Source organism: Carlito syrichta, unplaced genomic scaffold (genome assembly GCF_000164805.1).
Source record: "Carlito syrichta isolate Samal-C Ts95f unplaced genomic scaffold, Tarsius_syrichta-2.0.1 Scaffold315767, whole genome shotgun sequence".
NCBI lineage: Eukaryota > Metazoa > Chordata > Mammalia > Primates > Tarsiidae > Carlito > Carlito syrichta.
Genome location: NW_007259863.1, coordinates 133,827 through 148,112, shown reverse-complemented (window position 1 = coordinate 148,112; position 14,286 = coordinate 133,827). Strand labels below are relative to the sequence as shown.

The 14,286-nt window shown below is 35.2% G+C and overlaps 1 protein-coding gene across 1 annotated transcript in view; it reads left to right on the top strand.

Moving 5' to 3' along the window:
- Nucleotides 1-14,286, top strand: part of ZSWIM6 (zinc finger SWIM-type containing 6) — a 74,825-nt gene that overhangs the window by 8,756 nt on the left and 51,783 nt on the right. Inside the window, exons 3-4 of the mRNA XM_021706553.1 lie at nt 8,514-8,662; nt 12,066-12,216. Coding sequence (XP_021562228.1) covers nt 8,514-8,662; nt 12,066-12,216 — 300 coding nt within the window. The remainder of the gene's footprint in view (nt 1-8,513; nt 8,663-12,065; nt 12,217-14,286) is intronic.

Genomic DNA, 14,286 nt, shown 5'->3' with positions numbered 1-14,286 from the left:
AGAGGGTGTGTTTATTCAGTGTACCCTATTTTTTAGATGTCTTCTAGTTCTCTCTGCTCTAAAGAAAGACTTTCTTTGAGTCTGAATCACTGAAATTTGCTGTCTTGCCTTTTCCCTCTATGTCCCAATGGTTGATGTCAGGATTTTGCCTTCGACCTGTAAGACAGGTGTACCAGTGCCTTTGTAAACCACTGGCTTCAGGTTCCCTAGCTTTAGCAGCAAGCACTAAAACTGTAGGAGATGGCATTCTTCTATCGGTCCCCCAGAAAAGGCTGAATTAATCACCTCTGGAATGTAGACATCTGCTGCCTGCATTCTGCCTAAATAGACTGAATTTGACACGTAGTTTTAACAAAAAGAATACTGCAGCATAACTATAAATGGTTTAAAAGTATTACTTGAACAATAGTGTTACTGAAGCAGTTATGTCGTAATTAAGATGAAGGTGTTAACTATGTAAACTGAAAGTTTTCATCCTTTCTTGTTTTGAATTTGTTTTCCAGCAAAGTAAGAGAAGAGAAAGTGCTAACTTTCCCATTGGAACCCAAAGCTGTAGGTAGCTCCATGTACCAAATTTAGCATAAGCCAGTTGTGAACATGTCTTCATAGCTGATTTTAAAATTTGCAGAATGATTTGGTGTTGTCTAATGCTTAGAAGTGACTGTATCCATGGCATGAAACTGATATCTCATTCAGTGTGTCTTAAATATGCTTCATTAGATACCCTGGAGAGATGTCTGTGTGATGCCTCAGGATCAGAAAAATACTTTTCATTATTAAGATCCAGAATGTGCCACCCTGCTTAACATCTCTCCAAATACAGACTCTTATCCCACTTTTCCATTTTTATCCCCAGCAAAGATTCTGATTCATTGGGTCTGAAATGGTGTTTCAGCATTTACTTTCCACAGTATGCCTCAGGAATTTTGGTATTTTCTTACTTTTAGAGAACTACTGGGGTAAGGGAGTTTTGATGTTGGGATAAATCGAAACTAAATCAGAACCAAATCAAGCAGTAGGCAGAGGATGCCAAAAACTTAGATACGGTTCTTCATGTCCATGGATCCTCCTTTGCTTTCCTCCTGTGGCATTACATTATCAAGAGAGGAGGATAAATCACACTCACACATCCATATCTGGGAATGAGAAACAATGAAACTGTTTAGCTTTTTTCCAGCAGATAATTTCACTTTCCCTGAAGGCTTGAAACTTTGAAGAGTTAAGCTTCAGTAATAAAGTGCCCACAAAGATTAATTATACATTTGTAAATATTGCAGCATTTATAGTTATAAATATAAATAAGGACAAAAACATGATAGACTTTAAAATATTTTAATGAACCATTTAATTTATATACATACAGATTCTGGTTCCTGCCCAACTGGGGGAATACCTAATGGCAAATGTATAAATACATGAGTGATGTTTCTTTTTACATTCCGTTCTTGAAGCTAAATGCTGAGAGGCTTGTCTTTGATTCTAGACAACCTTTATAAGGAGAAATACATTGTGCAAATCTGAAGATTTTATATAAGGCTTAGGCAATATTGTAATGCATGTAAATCAAGATATGTTGGGACTTAAATAGTTAAACCTTAGCATTAAAGTTAAATACATGAATTCGTACTTTGAGGGGAATTATTATTGCTGCAGACATTTAGTTTCATGGTCTATAATGTATATTGTACATGTATTATTCCTAAAATATTGAGTTAAATATAGAGTAAAGTTATGTTTTATTGATCCACTGCTTATCTTTGCCTGTGTTCTTATGACTGAGGAATTTTTCTTCATCACATGAGCAGATTTCTAATTTCTGTTGCTCAGTTTTTTTATTCTTACATTATAGAATTTTAGAGTTAAGGAAATGGAGCCCTGAGGAGCTTAAGTGATTTGCTGGAGGATGCATAGTTTTTCCAAATAGTGCCTAGAACTGAAATCTAATGAATTTTAATCCAGGATTAGGAAGGAAACCTGCATATTCTCTCAACTGATGTGTAGACTTTGAGCCATTTTCTTCTCCAGTGCCTATCCTCACTCCCCAGTACTTTCAAGAAGCAAGTTAATCCTAATACTAGTTTACCAAAAGAACAAAAAGTGAAAACCTCAAACTTAATGTATTAGTCTGTTTTCTGTTGTTAATAACAGAATACCTGAACCTGGGAAATTTATAAAGAAGAGGAATTAGTTTTTTATTGTTCTGGAGATTGATATGTCCAAGGTTGAGAGGCCATATCTGTGAGAGCCTTTATACTGGTGGGGACTCCATGAAGACTCCCAACGCAGGGCAGGGCTGAGCATGCTAACGTGCCAGCTCAGGTGTCTCTTCCTCTTATAAATATATCAGATCGACTCCCACGATAGCCCATGAAGCCATTAATTCATTAATCCAAGACTGGATTAATCCATTCATGAGGAGAGAACTGTCGTGATCCAGTCACCTCTTAAAAGGCCCCACCTCTCAGTACTGCCACACCAGGGATTAAGTTTCAATACGAATTTTGGAGGAAACAAATATTCAACCATAGCACTTAATTTTCTTAAAAGCTTTTGAGCAAACATAATTCATATTCATACACATTTGCTAGTAGCTATTTCTCCACTTTGGTAAGAACCAAAATCTGTATGAACATAAAGTGTCCAATAGAGCAGTTGAAAATCTATCATATTTTTTAAAAATTTGATAATGTTTTTAAAACCTACCAGCTTTAAGGGGAAAAAAATGCATTGTAATTCAAGTCAAGAGTGATATCTGAATTCTTCTTTCTGTCACTTTGACTCTTAGCATGAAAAAATTGAGTGTATTCTGAGGCTTTGGGAGTGTTTCAAAATGTAGACCCCTTTGCCAATTCAGGCAGGCCACAGGAGAAGACTGGGATTTTCTTCAATTTAAATTCAGAGGTACTTAAAATATTTGGCTATTTCTGCAGCAAACTGGAGCCTCAAGTGTCACTCGGCTCTGACCCAAGCAGCTGAGTGTCTTCGGCTGTGCCACCGCAGTCATTCCCCCATCCAAGCAGCTCTGGTGCAAGATTCCTTGTGGATTTTTGCCCTTGGTGCCCGACAGATAAAAACTTTCAAAATCACAAAAACTGGGGGAAATGACCCCTGTGAGGATAGAAATTGGATTTAAAGTGGAAGTGGATGGTCAGTAACTAGTCAGAGTTTTCCCTGGGAAGAGGCTAAGTTGAGGATGTGCCAGATTTCTAAGGAAGATATTGGGAAGAACTTAAAAATAAAGGTTGAGGTTCTGTAGGTCAGTTGTTTGGAAAGTCTCTTTTGGTTTATTTAGGTGAAGACTCTGTAGTTGTCTTTGTGCAGGGCTGTATGTGTGTGTGTGTTTCCCTAGAATGAAAGAGATAGGCTTGACCTGGGGTTCTGAATTTCTGTGGGATACAGATGTAGACCTAGTGGTTGATTCCTCACAGCATTGTGTCCTTAAAGCCTCCTGTGAAAGAGAAGCGTGCTATCAAATGTCTACAGATATCCAGTACCTTCCTTAAAAATGTATCTTTGCTTTGGGGTTGACAGCCCCTGCCCTGATGGCCTCAGGGATCAACTCTAGCTCCAGGGTTCCAGGATAAGTCCACCAGCGGGGAAAAGAATCAGGAGACTGGATTTTCTAGTGTGTCTGTGTATAGTCATAACCACTGGGAACCTGTTTCTCCTTCTGAAGAAGGGGGATCATGATCTATACTCACTCCCAGGGGCCATTGTGAGGAGAGGGCGCTAATGTGTGTAAGGATGCTTTACAATAGTTCTTAACCTTTTAAATGAGACATCTCTTCCGGGGAGGGGGGGGAATAACAAAATCTACCATGTCTGAAACCGAGCTAATGGTCTAAGTGCTGCCCCTCCCATTACCAAACCTCGTCCTTCTCTGGTGATCTGTGTGTTCTGTACTCCGGAAACCCATGTCTCTCTCTACCCCTTTTTCTCCCATACCTCATGTGTCACTTCTTTCCCAAGTTCTTGTTGCGTTCATATCCTCAAATCCTGCCAGATTCTCCATTTCTGCTCTCACTGCAGTTTTTCAAGCAACCATTGTCATCATGTGGACAGACCATCAGAATAGCGTCCTCACTGTTATTATATATTTTTGTTCCCCAGTTCACCCTCCATATTTCAGATCAAGTGATTTTTATTTTCGATACATAAATATGTTCACATGACTTCAGAATTTTAAAAGAACAGTCTCTTTCCCCCTGTATGTAGGTTACCTGTACCTATTTAAAATGTCTTCCCAGTATAATTTGTGCATAGATAAGGAGATACTAATATATAAGCTCTTTCAAAAACCTCATTATTTATGTATTTATATATAAAACTGCTTTTTAATATTTTTTATTTATATAAGTTTATGGGGTACAAATGTAATTTTGTCATATGCGTAGATTGCATAGTGGTATTATCAGAGTTTTGGGGGTATCCTTCACTGGAATGTTGACATACATTGTACCCATTAAGTAATTTCTCCTCATCACTCCCCCCGACCTTGTCGAGTCTCCATCCTCTATCATTGCACACTCTACATCATTGTGTACATATTACTTAGCATCCACTTATAAGTGAGAACTTGTGGTGTTTTCTTTCTATCTTGTTTCATCTAGGATTATGGCCTCCAGTTTCATCCATGTTGCTATAAAAGAAGTGATTTCATTCTTTTCTATGGCTGAATAGTATTCCATTGTATATACGTACCATGTTTTCTTTATCCATTGATGGATACTTAGGTTGATTCTCTATCTTTGTTATTGTGAATAATGCTGTGATAAACATACGAGCACAGATATCTTTTTTGATATAATGTTTTCTTTTCCTTTGGGTAGATAACCAGTAGTGAGATTGCGGAATTGAATGGTAGTTCTATTGTAGTTCTTTGAGAAATCATCATACAGTTTTTTCGTAGAGATTGTACTAATTTACATTCCTACCACCAATGTGTAAGAATTTCCTTTTTTTTCACATCCTTGCCAACATCTTTATTTTTATCTTTTTAATAATGACCATTCTTACTAGTGAAAGATGATATCTCGTGGTTTTGATTTGCACTTCTCTGATTAATAGTGATGTTGAGCATTTTTTATGTGTCTGTTGGCCACTTGCATGTCTTCTTTGGAATAATGTTTATTTATGTCCTTTGCTGACTCTTTAATGGGATTATTTGAGGTTTTGTTACTTGTTTTGAGTTCCTTGTATATTCTGGAAATTAGTTCCCTGCTGGATGCTTCGTTTGCAAATATTTTTTTCCCATTCTGCAGGTTGTCTGTTCACTGTTGATTATTTCTTTTGCTGTAAAGAAACCTTTTAGTTTAATTAGGTTCCATATGTTTATTTTCATTTCCTGTGCTTTTGAGGTCTTAGTCATCAATTCTTTGCTTAGACCAATGTCCAGGAGAGTTTTCTTTTAGAATTTTTATAGTTTAAGTTCTTACAGTTAGGTCTTTAATCTGTCTTTAGTTAATTTCTGTATGCGGTGGGAAATAAGGGTCCAGTTTCATTCTTCTGCATATAGCCATCCAATTTTTTCAGTGTCATTTATTGTAAAGAATGTCCTTTTCCCAGTGTATGTTCTTGTTGATTTTGTTGAAGATCAGCTGACTGTAAATATGTGGCTTTATTTATGCATGCTCTACTATGTTCCATTGGTTTGTATGTCTGTTTTTATACCAGTACTATGCTGTTTTGGTTTCTGTAGCTTTGTAGTATAATTTGAAGTTTTCTTTTTTTTATGTCATTTATAATTTCTTTTATCAGTGTTTTGTAGTGCTTCTTTCATAGAGATTTTTCACCCCCCGGGATTAAATTTATTCCTAGATTTTTTTTTTCAAGTAGTTTTAAATGGGATTGCTGTCTTGATTTGGTTCACAGGTTTGTTATTGGTGTATAGAAATGCCACTGGTTTTTCTATGTTGATTTTGTACCTTGAAACTTCTGGATTCATTTATCAAACCTAAGAATTTTTTGATGAAGTCTTTAGGTTTTTCTAGATATGAAATTATATCATCAGTAAATGGATAATTTAACTTCTTCTTTTCCAATTTTTATGCCTTTTATTTCTTTCTCATCACATTGCTGTGGCTAAAACTTTCAGTGCTATGCTGAATAAGAGTAGTGAGAATGAGCATCCTTGTCTTGTTCCAGTTCTGAGAGGGAATGCTTTCAACTTTTCTTGTCCAGTATGACATTTGTTGTGTGTTTGTCATATATAACCTTTATTATCTTGCAGTATATTCTCTCTGTGCCTAGTTTGTGAAGGTTTTAACATGAAGGAATGCTGAGTTTTAGCTAATACTTTAAAAAAAATCTATTGAGATAACATGGTTTTTGTCTTTCATTTTGTTGATATGATGTGTAACATTTATTGGTTTGTATATGTAGAACCATTCTTACGTCCCTGGTATAAAGTATAAAACCCACTTGTTCATCTTGTATTATCTTTATGATGTGCTGTTGGATTCCACTTGCTAGTGTTTTGTTGAGGATTTTTGTGTCTAAGTTCATTAGGGATAATGGTCTGTTTGTTTGTTGTTGTTGTTGTGTCTTTGTCTGGTTTTTGTATCACAGTGATACTGACCTTATAGAATGAGTTAGGGAGGATTCTCTCCTTGATGTTTTGGGGAACAGTTTCAAGGGCATTTGATAGACTATGGCTATGGTCCATCTGGTCTTAAGTTTTTCTTTTTTGATAGATTTCTAATTTCAGATTGAGTCTTGCTACTCATTATTGATCTGTTCAGGTTTTCTATTTCTTCCTGGTCCAATTTTGGAAGGTTCTATCTTTCCAGGAATTTATTAATTTCCTCTAGGATTTTTAGTTTGTGGGTATATAATTGTTCATAATAGTCTCTGATGATCTTTTGTATTTCTTTGGTATCAGTTGTAATGTCTCCTGTTTGATTTCTTACTTTGTTTATTTGGGTCTTCTCTCTTCTTTACCAGATTAGTCTCACTAGTGTTAAACCTCATTATTTACCTGAAAAGGGATGATGTACTGTGTGTACTTTTCTTCTCTGGTTTTTTTTCCAATCAACAATATATCTGATATCTTTCCATTATAGTACGTAGAGAATTTCCACATTCATTTTTGGGGCTGCATAATATTTCTAGAAAGTATTCCATTCTTCCACTTTGGATAACTTTGTCATGACTTCTCATTCATTACTCTGAGGAAAAAGAAACGAAGCTTCTATCAGCCAAAGTTCTCAGTCTGGCCTGCTTGTCTCCAGGATTGTCTTGTATTGCTCTTCTGCTTCTCTACTCTTGAATTGCCTGGGCTATCTTTTATTTCCTCCATCCACTATGTTTTGTAAAACTTATTCCGTATTGTGAGTTTTGGGCAAAAATGTTTGAAAACCTCTGAATTAGACTTGTAGATGTGATGAGGATGGGAATTCGGTCTATTTTGTGCACAATTCTATCCCCAAGTCTAGCAGGGAGGCTAGCACCAAGTCAGGAACCCAGGAAATAAACTGACTGGCTGCATGGATGAACAGATGAATGAAGGAACAAACATAGCCCTTTCGGGGAAGTTCGCAGACCCGCTGTCTTCCTCTACCAGGGACTAGTAGACCCTGGTTCTGAGCAGATGTTAGTGATTATTTGGTCAGTTGAGTCTGCTTTAGATCTTTAGAAGAAAAATAATTCAAACCATACATACAAATATGTTTTTTCAGGGGTTGATAAGTAGATGAAACACTAGGCATGAATGGTTTTCAGATTTAAAACTTTTTGTATTGCTTGTGGATCTTGGACCTTAAAATAGTTCATTTCATTAAGAAATAATGAAACTTACTCTTTACCTGCCTGAATATCTGGGTAAATTTTGAATTTCTAAGGTAGTCTGCATACACAGGGCTTAGTACGTATCTTTTGTGTGTACTTCAGCAATAAAATATTTATGCAGTTTGGCAAGGTGATACTACAACCTGGTTAAGTACAACAGCTGCACTGCCTGTTCCCATGTGGCTTGATTTCCCTTTTTAATCTTCAGTTTTCTGCAGCTAAACACTTATGTCAGCATGTAGTTTATACAGTAGCAGATAATGGTGAAAGCTTCTTGAATTAACTTAGTAAAGACAGAAATATTCTGCTTAGTTTACTTGTTTTATATTTTCTAATGTCTTTGAAAAACATTTTTCCAGCATATCCTACACAATAAAGCTTGACAAATATTGCATATTTATAATGAAACATTTTTGGTGACTTTTTAATTCTTTAGAGAACCTGTAAACTCATCTCTAAAGATATCGTCTCTGATCCTAACAAATGAAAATATCACAGTTCTAAAGTAATCTGCATTTGACTTAGCACAAATCATGAGAGTTCTGGAAATAAGAGTGATTCTTGTATTTATTTTGCCGTAATTGTTCATGTATAACTGGACGTGAGATTGGATTAAAAAGTATTTAGGCAAAAATAGGGTCTTAATTATTTTCAAGTTTATTTCAGAATCCTTTTAGCACAGAGTTTTTATCTAGCATATGTGTTATTTGTTTTCTTTCTATTTCTAGGTGCTCCTGATCCAACAGCAGGTGCTAGTATAGATGATGAAAACTGCTGGCACTTAGATGAAGAGCAGGTTCAAGAACAGGTTAAATTGTTCCTTTCCCAGGGCGGGTACCATGGATCAGGGAAGCAGCTTAATTTACTCTTTGCAAAGGTATGCTTGTTTATTTTTGAAGAAATATTCTAAATATATACATATACAGGAGCTATCTATATATGACCATACTTAAAAATAGCATAAAGGCTTTTTTTAAAAAATTAAAGAACAAGGTCTAAATTAACCAGCAGAAATTTTTGTGTTGCAATGCAAGCTTTTATTTGCTTAGATGACCTTAGGTAAGATGTGGGACATTTTTGTTTCTCTCTGTTCCTGTCAGTAAAATGATGATAATTTATAGTTTTGAAAAATTTCTTTCAGTAGTACAAACAAAATAAAATAGCTTAATGTTATTCAAAATACTCCCTTTTCAAGTTATTTTCTAGTTACTTTTCCCAAGTAGAACACAACTTTAATATAGTCTCTAAAATATGCTTTATATATTTAGTTTAATAAAATCAGTATTTATAAGTTGTTTTCAAAAGCATGAATTTTGAAGTCACAGATCTCAATTTAAATCTAAATTCTAGATCTTTCTAAGTGTATGGACCTTGGCAAATTATTTGTCAGTTTTCTCATCTATAAAATTAGTTAATAACATATTTCTCAAAGTTGTTGTGATAATGGTGTTAAATGATGCTGTCTACCATTCATCTTCATCAACAAAAATTGATGGCTTAAGAATTAAAATTATCCTGGTTATAAGTTCCTTGTGAGCAAAAGCTGTGTCGTTTGCTTTATGCAGAACTTTTAGTACCATAAACACATTTTAAAAAACTGAATAAAATTCATTAAGTCAGTATGTTTTCATTGGGGACACAGCCATTATTATTTAAGGGATCAAAGAACTGCTCATTGATACTTTTGTTAAACAGCTTCTTTAATATCCATAATAAAAGTTTATTTAGTGCAAAAGAATTAAACTCTTGTTATTGGGTATGGCCAGGAAATATAGTGTATTCTGATTAATCAGTGTCTTGTTAATTAAGGTTTAGTGCCTTGTTAACAAAGCTTTATCTCATATTCCATATGAAAATTGCTAAATTTTCTAATAATTAGAGTACAATAAACTATAGTTAACTCTAAAACTACTTCACACATGATTTGATCATTCTTTGGTAATTCATAGACACCTCAAACTCATGTCATGCCTTAATGTCAGCTGTCTGAAAATTAACTACAATTAGACTGTTGAGTGCTGGTTAAATGGAGAGTTCTAGCTTATATGCTTAATATTAAAGCATTTCTTTTCATTGCTATTTCTGAGTAATAAATTAGCAATCTATGAGGAAAATTAGCATTAACTTAAATTTACTGATATACTGATGATATAAAAGGTTTGGTATATTTAGACACACAGGAAGTATTTCATATATTCTCAGGTCAGAAACAATGTAAAAGGTGTATTATTAGTCTGTAGATGTTTATGCTTGTTTGTTTGTTTGTTTGTTTTTGTAGAGATGGGTTCTTGCTAGCCTAGGCTAGCCCAAACTTGTGGGCTCAAGCTGTCCTCCCACCTCAACCTCTCAAAGTGCTGGGATTACAAGCATAAGCCACTGCGCCCAGCCTACAGTTGCTACTTTTATCCTTATATATTATGTACACATTTTATATACCATATGAGGTAATACCAACATCTAATTTTGGAACTAGTATATGTTTTGGAGTTAAGACAGATCTGTGTTCTGATCTCAGCTGTTCCTCTTGTCCTTTGAGCAATTTACTTTTCAGAGGCTTGGTTTTATAATTCATGAAATGGAAATTATAATCTAGCCTATTTTACATGGTTGTTGGGAAGATTAAGTGGTAAGTATAAATGTAAAAACTCTTTAGCATGATATCCAATAGTTGGTAACTATTTTTCTTCCTTCCAGTCTTCACCTGTTCATGACTTTTTTTAGTGCTATGATGCTGGGATTAAACTCCTTTGAGAATTACTGAAGTAACTCTCCTGGAAGCAAAACCTTTGTGATTCAGAGTAAAAGTGCTTTTGAATTTTTCTTATGGTGGAATTCTACTGCTTGAGGGTACCGGGCTGAGGCAGGATCTGTTGACCTAGGTTGAAGATCTATTTGGAGATAGAAGTATACTGCTGTATTGGAGATCTGTTTTCTCCTTTGCTTGCCTTTCACTTAGAATCCTGGAGAAAGGACCAGCCTCCTCCCCCTGATACCTTTGCTGCTGCGTATGTGACCTTGCTCCAGGAATTTCTTACAGGGACAGCTGGTGCTTGCTAGGATTCTTGTTTGTTGAATACATAGCAGTACACATTTTTGGAGTGATTGGGTTCATTTAGGGTTTCCTACAGCAAGGCTTACCATTGTGTTTCTTTTTTACTTTCTTTTATTTGGATGAAGTAGCACAAGAGTAATGGACAGAGCTTGGGTCCTGGCTTGAGAGAACAAGTTAACTTGTTAGGTCAGTGGTTATTATTCTATTTTGTGGATCACTCATATAGAGCGGTAGAATTCTTGAACTCATAGCACTGTCCATTTCCTCTAACCATTGCAAAAGCATCCCATCTGAATGAATAGAAGTATGCTGCTGTTCTTTATATGAAAAAAACTTCAGTGAGAGAGAACTTATTGCACCTACGAATTTCTCTCAAAAGTGAAGGACTTGTACAATTCTGTGAATATGCTAAAAACCATTGTTCAGTTTAAATTGGTAAATTGTATGGCATATGAAATAAGTTTCCACAGAGCTATTTTTTTTTTTAAATAACCTGGACAGATGCTATTATTATCAACATTATGATCTATGTACAAGATCCCTAAAGAGTTCTCAGTGGACTCTGCCTTAGGCTCTGCTTCTCTGGTGCTAAGTACAATCAGTTGGAGAGTCAGGAAGGTGCCAAACCATGTGTCGTGTTTGTTTTGGTATGGTATTTCTTTAGGCTGGCAAAGTTATGGCATCTTAACTTATGCAAGGAAGCAGCAGCAGCACCTTACTAAAATCTATTTCAGACGAGTTAGATTCAGATACCTGTTTCCAGCACCAAGTTTCACTTTTATGGTTTGTCAGAGCATGAATGCCTATGTTGTTGGAGTATAATCTTGAATCACAAAGTGTATTTGGTTTAGATAAGAGAGATACTTTGAAGGAAACTTAAAAAAAATTGATTGTATCATACATATGAAACACAATTTAGTCACTCAGTTGGATGTGTAAGACCCAACCAAAAAATTTTTAGAGTTGAGAAATTAGAAAAACTTCTTTTCCTCATGTGGATTATAAAACATAATTTAAAATAATTAATGGTCATTTCTTAGATTGAATTGCTATTTATGGTACAGAGTGGTTTTTAATTATGTATTTTCTTTGCTTAAGAGGACTGGTGTAAAGGCTTAACCCTCCTCCCCCCAGGGAGAAATAGACAAAAATGGTTTGTCTCTTGTTTTGCTGAATTTTTTGGATTTGTTTTTGAATGTTTTTCTAAAGGTCTGTTTCTTTCCACTAGGTGCGGGAAATGTTAAAGATGAGGGACTCCAATGGAGCCCGCATGTTGACCTTGATAACAGAGCAGTTCATGGCTGACCCTCGCTTGTCACTTTGGAGGCAACAAGGCACTGCAATGACTGACAAATATAGGCAGCTCTGGGATGAGCTGGGTAAGTACATTACCATTGAGTTGTGTATGGATAAACGTCATAGTTGCATGTTTCAAGAACATCGTAACAGTATTGTTGGAAGAGAGAGCTGCCCATACATGGAACTTGTTGCAAAATATATACTGTTTAGAATAATAGGAAGAATGAGAACTTGAACTGGCATTTACAGAAACAACCTTGGAAGGGTTTGAGGAGAATTGCCTGATCTTGAGGAAAGTGAGCATAGGAATTTGCCTTTAAATATTTGGCAAAAAAGCTGTATTGTTTTTAAATAGCTGTTTTGTATTATAGAACTGGTTACTTATTTCTAGATTCATATTGTAATCCTTTAGGTAAAATTTGGAGTCTGTCTTTCCCCTTCTCTCTACAATGAAATTAATAAAAGTAGTTTGGATATTCATTTTATTTTTGGCTGCTGTAGATTTAGATGAACTGTTGATACTCAAAATGAAAAAGATACAGCAAACTCTAATATTTATTGTTGCCTAAATCTCTGATGATTAAAGATATAAATAAAGCTGGTGGTTGAAAATAAGAAATTCCCTAGTCATGTACATTAAAAGAATACTGTGAATTTTGTTGGGATGAGTCTTGTTATCCAGTACTCATTGCTAGGGAAATAATGACTGATACATATGTTACTTTGTCTTTCTGTTAAGAAATCTGTAAGTGACAAATGAAATATCATTGCCTTATTAATTTTATGAGAGGAAAATGTTGGCTATATTTACTAGAAGACCCTAGTCTCAGTGAAACTTTTCTTGGTCATACTGACTGATCCCAGGTCTAGTCTAAACCAAGAGAAGCTATTGTCTGAAGATACCACATGATCATAATTGAGATGAACTGTTTTACAGATAAGGAAACTGAAATCCAGAGAGGTTAAGAGGCTTCCACAAGGTGACATTGTGTGATCTAGGCTTATGCAGCAAGTTAGTAAAAAATCTGACATTGGTGTTTCCCTTTTCCTATTAATAGGATGTTCCTTCAGGAACTTGACTGTGGACAGAAACTCTTGATTTTTTAACGTATGCCTACTACTTGCCAACTTTAGCTGTTTGTTGATCTTTTTTCCTGGCATTTTTTTCTTAAGTATCTTGTAATAACTAAATCTTGGTACTTTTCTTGATACGTTTGATAGAAGTTACATATTTATTAGGTCTCCTGAAATAATGGCAGTGACTTCCCCCCCCCATCAAAATTTAAATCAATCTTAGCTATGGTAATAGTTTAAATGTATTGGAATGGTATTTTGGGGCAATGGTTGGTGGTTAGGGAATACAAGTGTGATGCTGGTGTAAAAAATAGTTTTATAGGATATTGATTGGTCTACTTTCTTAAGTAAACTTTTTCAGTTTTGTAACTGTAGTACATGTTGAATTGGTTAGATGGTTTATAAAAGTAAAAATGGATTAGCATTAAAAACTGTAATGAGGGGATCACTTAGGGAAAAGTTATTGGATTAATATTAAATGAATAAAATTTAAAGAGCTTTGGTACTTAGAGAAACTTAAGAATTACAAATGACTGGTTAGGAAGAAAATAACAACTAAATGTTTTGGTTACCAAAAGTGATACAGTCAAATAAAACTTGTGGTGCTTACATTTAATTCCAAGTTGGTTTTGTAAATTATGTACCTTGACCCTCAATCAAAAGTATACATCTCATTAGGTGGAAATTTTCACCAGCTGATTGTAGTTATACCCTGTGGATTACTTTCTAATTAAGGACCAGGCTTTATACAAGTTCTTTGATTTCAGTTCAGGATAAAGAGCACAACTTGTTGCCCTTAGCCCCCCCCATACTAGACTGTAAGACATTTTCCTGTGTACTCTGATGGCGAGCAGAGGTCACTTGCCATTTTAATGGGGTCTTAGTTCTGTGAAGAATCTCATGTAGAAGTAGCTATCACATCTTAATATTCATTCACCAAAAAAATTAACTAAAAGTTGCTTCTGGACTACCAAAGGAAAGACTTTTGCTTCTTAATAAAATGGGGGAATTTGACTTTGTGCCCCTACACAGGGCTCATATTGCTTCAAGGCTCTGCTTTGGAATTAAATGCTGAG